The sequence below is a fragment of the Vicugna pacos genome, chromosome 6, assembly GCF_048564905.1.
Source record: "Vicugna pacos chromosome 6, VicPac4, whole genome shotgun sequence".
NCBI classification, from domain to species: domain Eukaryota; kingdom Metazoa; phylum Chordata; class Mammalia; order Artiodactyla; family Camelidae; genus Vicugna; species Vicugna pacos.
This window is the reverse complement of record NC_132992.1, coordinates 17,203,038-17,211,159: the sequence shown is the minus strand read 5'-3', so window position 1 is coordinate 17,211,159 and position 8,122 is coordinate 17,203,038. Positions and strand designations below refer to the sequence as shown.

The window sequence follows — 8,122 nt, the reverse complement described above, 5'->3', positions numbered from 1 at the left end:
TCAGATCATTTATGAAGGTGGAGTTAAGCCTTCCTTCCCTCCTTTTCCTACCTTTTCTTTGGTGTCAAAGCTAGCAGGTCAAAGCAATACCATCTAGTGTAATAGGGAGTAATATTCTCAAAAGAGCCCCAAACTTAGAGATTTGGTTCATGTTCCAACTCTCCTACCTACTAGCTTTTGTCCACAATTTATTTAACACTTATGTGCCTCGAAGTTCTTATTTGAAAATAGGAGTGATAATATCTACTTTCGCAGGATTGTAAAAAGGATGAAATGAGATTGTGTGAAAGAGCTTTTAAAATGTAGAAACACCATTTAACTGAGTGTTATTTAGGTAAGGAATATCAAACCATTATTTGTAGTGTATTTAATAGTATTTTTTAAGCATCTACTTTGTGCCAAGCACTGTTCTAGGGGTACATTTAATATTGAAATGTGGCTGAAAATGCCTTCCCTGATTAAGCCCCTTATCAGAATCTGCTCCTGCCCACAGCCACTCTGACCTCACCACCATCACCTCCCTACCACCCCAAGACTTGGCCATACCTGATTGGGTCAAATGTGAGTACCAGACCCAAGCTGGGCAAATCATATTCCCTACTCAGATAACTGAAATAATATTCCAGGAAACTGAGTCAAGTAGTAACCATACAGAAAAGAAATAGACTTTCATCACACTTGTCTGTATTTTATGGAAAATACACTACTTCCACAGCCGGGTCATGTACATGGTGGAGCCTAGACTGAAGATCATGAACTTCTGCCACTTAGAGCCATGGGTCTGCCCATTCCTACACTTTGTGAAGCCTGACAGTTCGTCTTTTCTTTGGTTTGTGATCATCTGAATCTTAAAACATCTTTTGACTTGGGCAAGCTTGGGTCATGTAGGGGTTGAATAGTTTCTCCTCCTCCACGTATTTCATGTCCACCCAGAACTCAGTAGGCACCCAACTGCTTTCTGGAGTGGCTGTACGATTCGACATCCTCACCAGGGATGTATGTGGATCCACTTTCTTCTCATCCTAGTCAACATTTAGTGTTGTCATTATTTTTCATTTACCCATTCTGATATGTGTGTAGTAATATCTCATTGTGATTTTCATTTACATTTTCCTACTGGCCAATGATACTGAATTTTTTTTTCACATGCTTATGTGCCACATCTATCTCTCCAGTGAAATGTCTATGCATGTTTTGGGCCCATTTTCTAATTAGATTTTTTTACTGTTGAGTTTTAAGAACTTCTTTTTTTAATACATTCTAGATATGTGGTTTGTAAATCCTTCCTCCCAGTCCATAGCTTGTCCTTCATCCTCTCAACAGAGCTTTCACCAAGCAAAAATTCATACTGTCAATGAAGTGCAACATACCACTTTTTTTAAAGGATCATGTCTAAGGACTCCTTGCCTAGCCCTATATCCTGAAGAGTTCCCTCTATGTTTTTCTTTCCTAAAAGCTTCATAGTTATACATTTAAGTCCATAATCCATTTGAGTTGATGTTTATGTACAGTGTGAGGTTCATCCTTCTGTCTAGAGATGTACCATTGTTCCAGTGCCGCCTGCTATGAGGCTGTCCTTGTGGGGTCGCCAGGGGTGGCCAGGCCCCTCCTCTGCAGCCCCAGCTCCTGAGAGGCAGCCCTTCCTTACAGCTCTCTCTCCAGATTCTGTTACTGCTCCCTCCCCTCAGTCCTCCCGCTGGCTGAGCAGCACTGCATCCTCCCTTGTGGTTCCCCCTACTCTGCCCACACCTTTGTAAGCAGTCCCTCTATTAAACACTCCTCTAAGTACCCAATTTAAGTGAGCCATCTGTTTCCTGTCAGGACCCTGACATCCATCAAACGATAAATGTTCCAACTCCCAAACATCAGACATATACTGTCAACTGTCACAAAGCAATACTCATTTATTTTTTTGAAAAGTTGTTTACAGGTTTTTATATGGCAAATGGATTCCCACTTTAAGACAGATAAAGATAAGAGTGTGTCATTAAAATAGCATGCAGTCAAACACTTCTTTTGTTGTTTCATTTTATTTTCACTGTGTCTGTTGTATCTGTAACTGCAGAATTTGCTCATCTAACTACTATACGTTACATTCAGATACTGATCATCTACGTGTACTGCTCACATCAGTTCTAATCTTTGTGACTATTTGTATCAAGAACTCTTTCTTGCCACCCAGTTATCATTTTGTTCAACCAGGATGAGACCACAGCACCACTCTCTCTGTTACATTGACTAGATCACCCACAAATGTCACTGATTTATACCCATGCTGACCCCCTTTATGAGGACAGATAATCACGGACTATAGTGTATGCAAAATTGAGGGAAAAGACATTATTTCCTAGTTGTATAAAAGGAAACAAACCTATCTAAGAAGCCAATAGCAGAAGTAAAATAAAAGCATAAACCTTCACATAAAAATATTAGAGTTCAGTGTGCTTGATTTCCGATGATTTCTTTCCAAAAGAAGTTTCTCATATTTTATTTAAAACTTAGCAAATATTCACAATTACAAAGATTAAGTTGTATCTACACAGCCAAAATGAAGTGGAGTTAAGGCAACTGTCTGGATAACTCAAGATGAAAAAAAAAAAACCACTCTAACAGCCATATCTCTATATGTAAAGGCAGATAAAGGACTGAAGCTGTCTTCTCTACTCAAAATAACCAAATCTACTTCTACCATCATTACTTACATTTTTTCAAAGTTTCAATGTTTTCGACTGAAAGTCTCCAGATCTCTGCTAATCTGAATGATCTCAGTCAATACAGACAAAGACTAGAGAAACAGCTGAAGTTTCCACCTTAATTATATAGACTGGTTATCAACGTTGACCCCCAATAAATAGAAAATTTGCTTTTTATAGACTCATGTTAGGGCTGAAATGGACCTCTGAATTTACCTAGCCCAGCTCCCTCATTTTATAGACAAGGAAACTGGAGCCCAGATGGGTTGGTTCAGCAAGTTGGTCAAGGTCACACTGAGACCCAGTCCAAGTGCTTTTCCCTACACAACACTTGATTACACCATCCGTTTACCAAGTGTGCCTACATGTGGCAAAACTTCCCAATTGTTTCATTCAATGTTTTCTCCCTTCTGCATTTTGTCTGGTCATATCTAGAAAAAGTGCTAAGGATACATGTAGATGGAACTTTGATTCAGTCACGGCCAATTGAGGGGATATTTCCCTATGTTTAAAATAAATTTAGTACTTTAAATAAGAATGGAACCAATTTGGAGATTGAATATGAAGAACACTGGTTTGCCATCTATTTATTATTATTATTATTTTTTTTAATGGAGACACTGGGGATTGAACCCAGGACCTTGTGCGTGCTAAGCATGCGCTCTACCACTGAGCTATACCCTCCCCCTACCACTGGTTTGTTTGCCATCTTTTAAATCCATGCACTCATAAGCTCTTTTTTGGGGGGTTCGGGGGGTGAGAGGGAGGGAGGAGGGAGAAATGTGATGAAATCAGAAACAACTGATAGAGCTGGCTTTTTCAGTTCATCATATGCTGTACACAAACAGTCTACATAGCAAAGATTGAAAAACACTAGGCCAAAGAATTTGGACTCCAGTCCTTTAACCAGCAAGTGGGACAGGCCAATGAAACAGACCAGCGCTTTCAGTGGCTTCTGATTTGACTCCACTGGCATAGACACAGCCTGAATTCAACATCCAATTTATTTTAACACTACCGTGAAAGTGCTACTGAACAGAAAAGGTAATAAAGTCAATAACTATTAAGCAAATTGCTTCTTATTTTTGTAACAAGGAAAAACTTTTTTTTGGCAAATGGTTCTATAGTTATAGAATATGAAGTCACTTAGAACTAATTTCCCCAATATGAAAATGTCCCCAGATTATCAAGTTGAAAGGCACATACCACTGCCCCAGCAGTTCATTCAAGTTGTCTTTAGCATGTGAAATTTTAATTGTGCTTTTAGCTTGTTATCAATGCAACATGGCCTTAAAAAGTGACATCCGTGCATATGTATAATTTCTTTTCAAACGGACTCATCCTCCTCCCCTCTGCTGATTTTCAGTTTCTGAAGATCAATTTTTGTTAGTTCTTTGTTTTATAAAGGACCATGGTGGTCTCAGAAAGATACACTTCACAGTCTGTGCTCTAATTTTTCTAGAAATCGAGTTTGAATGATCTTTGTGTCCTCACACAAAATGGACTTTCTTGAAGTGCCAGTGTGACGGTACTTCCACACAGTCATTTGTTGGAATGCAAAAGTCCTGGATTATTATCTTTTCTCACTGGTTGTTTAAGGCTTACTTCACTTCCAGAAGAGATGATTGGCAAACTATTATCCATATGGTATCTGATAAGGTGGCCCACATTATCAAATACATGATCCTTGGTCCTCACCTTGAAAAGGAAATACAAATATGTTAGGTTAAATGATAACAGATCTCCTGAAAGACATAAACAATTAGGTGGGAAAAAGAGACAGACATATCCTGGAATGAGCTATTGGCTGAAAAAAAAGAAGAAAAGGTATGTTCAATTCCGTATCCCTTTGTAAACAATTTTCTCATTCCCCATTACCTTTTTAAAGCAACTGTCCCTCCCAGTTAGGAAAACAGTAACACCTGTCACCCAATACGAATTTGTAACCAACCCCTTTGCCATGTTACTGTTTGATACATTCTATCATGTCACTATTCCTATATTTTGTCTCATATGAGTATGGCCACCCCTGTTTTCTTTTGGTTGTCATTTGCATGGAGTATCTTTATCCATCTTTTCACTTTCAGTCTGTGTGTCCATAAATCTAAAATGAACCTCACAGATCTAGAAAACAAACTTATGGTTACCAAAAGGGAAAGGGGTGGGTGGGGAGGGATAAATTGGGAGTTTGGGATTTGCAGATACTAACTACTAATATAAAATAGATAAACAACAAGGTCCTACTGTATAGCACAGAGAACTATATTCAATATCTTGTAATAGCCTATAATGAAAAAATATGAAAAGGAATATATACATATATAACTGAACACTATGCTGTACACCAGAAATTGACACAACATTGTAAATGACTATACTTCAATTTTTAAAAAAAGAACTAGTGAAAGCCAAAAAATTTTTTTTGGGTACTGAACTTTCTAATAAATAAACTTTCTCTTGTTTGTGATATGACCATTTTTAACCTTCTGGTTAAAAATAAAAATAGGGTAAAAACAAGGGAAAAAGTGAGCCCCCTATAAACAGCATACATAATAGCTGGATCTTGTGTATTCAGCTATCCATTCAGCTATTCTGCATCCTTTGATTTGGGAGTTTAATCCATTTACATTTAAAGTAATTATTTATAGAGCAGGACTTGCTATTTTGTTAATTGGTTTTTGTCCAGGATCTGTCTACAGGCATCTCAGCTCCAAGCATACATCTTTGATTTGATTTGATACCATTCTATTGCTCTGTCTGCTCCTGTAAGACTTCATATATGCTCCCCCCTTAAAAATTCTGCCCTTTCAAGGTTTATCTTGTATGTCAGACCCTGTAAGATGCCTTTTCAGTTTGCCTCAAGCAGAGCACCCCTCTCTCCTGAGAAACACCATAATATGTTGGTTGAACCATTCTTATGTCATTCATCCTTAATTAAGCATCTGTTTTATGAAATATAAGCACCCTGAGAGCAAGGACTCACTATGTGATACTGAACAATAGTTAGCTGTGAATCCCTGTACCTCCATGTAGCAGGTATTCATTTAATTCACTGAATTGAATTGAGAAGGGCAGAAAGAGGCTGTCCTCTCGGTGATCCTCTAGGGTGGCTCCCACTCAAACCCCTCCACCAGCCTCTACTTACCACTTCCTGCTCCAGCTGGAGGGTTCAAGAAGAGGTGAACCCTTAACACTGAACACCCTTCAATATCAGGTTTCATACCTATCACTTAGCGTAACCTTGATCACAAGATTCTGTGAAGTCATAACGAAAGGTCAGTGATACCTTGCCTTCAGGGTCCACCAGGAGAAGATGTTTTGCCTGGCCTCCCTGGAGCCCACTCAGCACATACTGGCCAGGAGACGTTGCACTCTCTCGAACCAGGAAGTCCCCGTCCTTTACCAAGAGGCTCTCTGCCGCTTTCCTGCTCAGCTTGCCGTGGTAGCAGTCTTCACTCCGCAGCTGCTGTTTAATGAGTGGCAGAGAATGCGTGCTGGCAGGCTGGGCCGTGGCACCTGGCTGAACAGTTTCTGGTGCCTCTGAAGTCAAAATATAAGGAGAGATGCCACCAAGTTACCTCCTCACCCACCCATTCATTCATTCACTCAGCAAATACACTTGAGGCCATACTGTGTGCCCAGCACTGTTTCAATTATGCTATTTCTGGAACAAACAGGGTTCTTGTTTCCAGAACTTCCAACGGGCTCTAATTTAATGGTAGATCCAAACATTGCCTTTGACTTCTGTAACCAGGAAAGCCTTGCCCAGGTGCAGGAGTTTTCCTTTCAGATGAGAAATGGAACTGACCCATGAGAACTGCTTTCATAAGTGCAGAGAGGGGCTCTTTATCTCCCAGGGGCTGTATGTTAAAGAGAAAGAGCTTATGCTCTACCTGGATTACAGATAAATTCTAAAACATTCCCAAACTCTTTGAAAATGCCTAGAGTAATGATGGGCTATGCCTACTTTTTAGCATTTACCTTTTTTAAAAAAAAACTACCAACATGCTTCAGAGATGCTTCGGCCCAAGAGCTTTAAAGCTATGCTGAACCTCACAGCATTCCTGTTAAATGATCATTCTGGTTTTGTGTGTGTGTGTGTAATTTGCCTGCCTGGACAAAGCAGAATCAATCAGGTAAAGGAAGGTGAAACATCAGGGAGGCATGGCCTGAGGCAGGTCCCCCAAGGCTCTGCAGAATAAATGCTATCCAGAGTTGAAAGCACTGGGGTACATCCAGGTAGCCCTTTATAGTACTATTGATACTCATAGTGATAATTATTATGTAGTTTTCATTTTTTTGAGTATGACAGGTAATGCTCAATGCTTTACATAATATTGTCCTGTTTGTCTCTCAAAATTAGACAGGCAAGGAAATGGATCTTTAAAAAGGTTATATGACTTTCCCCAAGTCACACTGCTAACATGTTGTAGATCTGGGATTTGAAATGAGATCTGGCATCACAGCCCAGGTCCTTAATCACCACACTCTAAGACCCTGGCCTTGGATGAGGAAATCTTTCAATTTTCAAAATTGGTCTAAACCATTCTACTTCTACAGAACCCACAAAGGTCCCTAAGTACACAGCAAGGCTATAAGGATGATACACAGCATCGCCAGAAGCAATAACATAAAATTCTTACGTCTGAATACAGATAAAAGTTGTTATGTCAAAAAAAAAAAAAGTTGTATGTGTAATATGGCAAATTTACTAGGAAAATAACCATAGAAATCAGACTTTGTCTTTTTAAATGCAAATGAGTTTTGGCATAGAAACCAGCTTCATCTTTATAAATGCAAAGGAGTGTTTACATGTCCTTATGCAAGGGTCTCACAAATGAGAAACCCTTTTGACTTTCAGTTTTACCACTTAAACCAGACAAACCCAGGAAATCACTGATACAGGCAACCAGTGCCCTGTAGACATAGTTCAGTTCTCCTGTCAATATGTTACAGTTTCGTCCCTACTTAAGAACTTCTCTCCGCGTAGCACAATTATGGTGCAGCATTTCATGAATATATCTTTTTGAAAATATCTTTAGTTTACATCTAATGGCTAAAAATATTCTCCTCTATTATCAGATTCTATCTGTTGTTGCCAGAGAAAGGCTGAAGAAATATGTCCGGATTTGATGAATAATGTCTGTAGTTGGCCTTAGCGCTGCCTGCTTTCAGGCATAATAGAGAACTTCTGGTGTGTGTTTGCGTATGTGAGAGAGAAAGTGTTTGTGTGAGTGTGAGGAAGATTCACGCCTATGTGTGTAGGCCCACGAATCTCAGTGAACAATGGCTTTTAGTATATTCTGAGATTGTGAAGTGCTCTTGGACGAGGACAAAACAAAAGAAAATCAGACATTATATCATCTTGAAAAGAGGCAACAGATCATTGGCCAGCCCCAGGGTATGGACAATATTTTCCTAATACAGTT

General features: G+C 39.3%; 1 protein-coding gene across 2 annotated transcripts in view; it reads right to left on the bottom strand.

The window, feature by feature from the left end:
• Window positions 1–1,879: 1,879 nt before the first annotated feature.
• SHC4 (SHC adaptor protein 4) overlaps window positions 1,880–8,122 on the bottom strand; it is a 109,824-nt gene continuing 103,581 nt past the window's right edge. For both annotated transcript variants that reach the window (XM_006208368.4, XM_072962485.1), the window contains exons 11-12: window positions 5,980–6,233; window positions 1,880–4,391 (exon numbers count right to left, since the gene is read on the bottom strand). In XM_006208368.4, coding sequence (XP_006208430.1) covers window positions 4,236–4,391; window positions 5,980–6,233 — 410 coding nt within the window. In that variant the 3' untranslated portion in view covers window positions 1,880–4,235. The remainder of the gene's footprint in view (window positions 4,392–5,979; window positions 6,234–8,122) is intronic.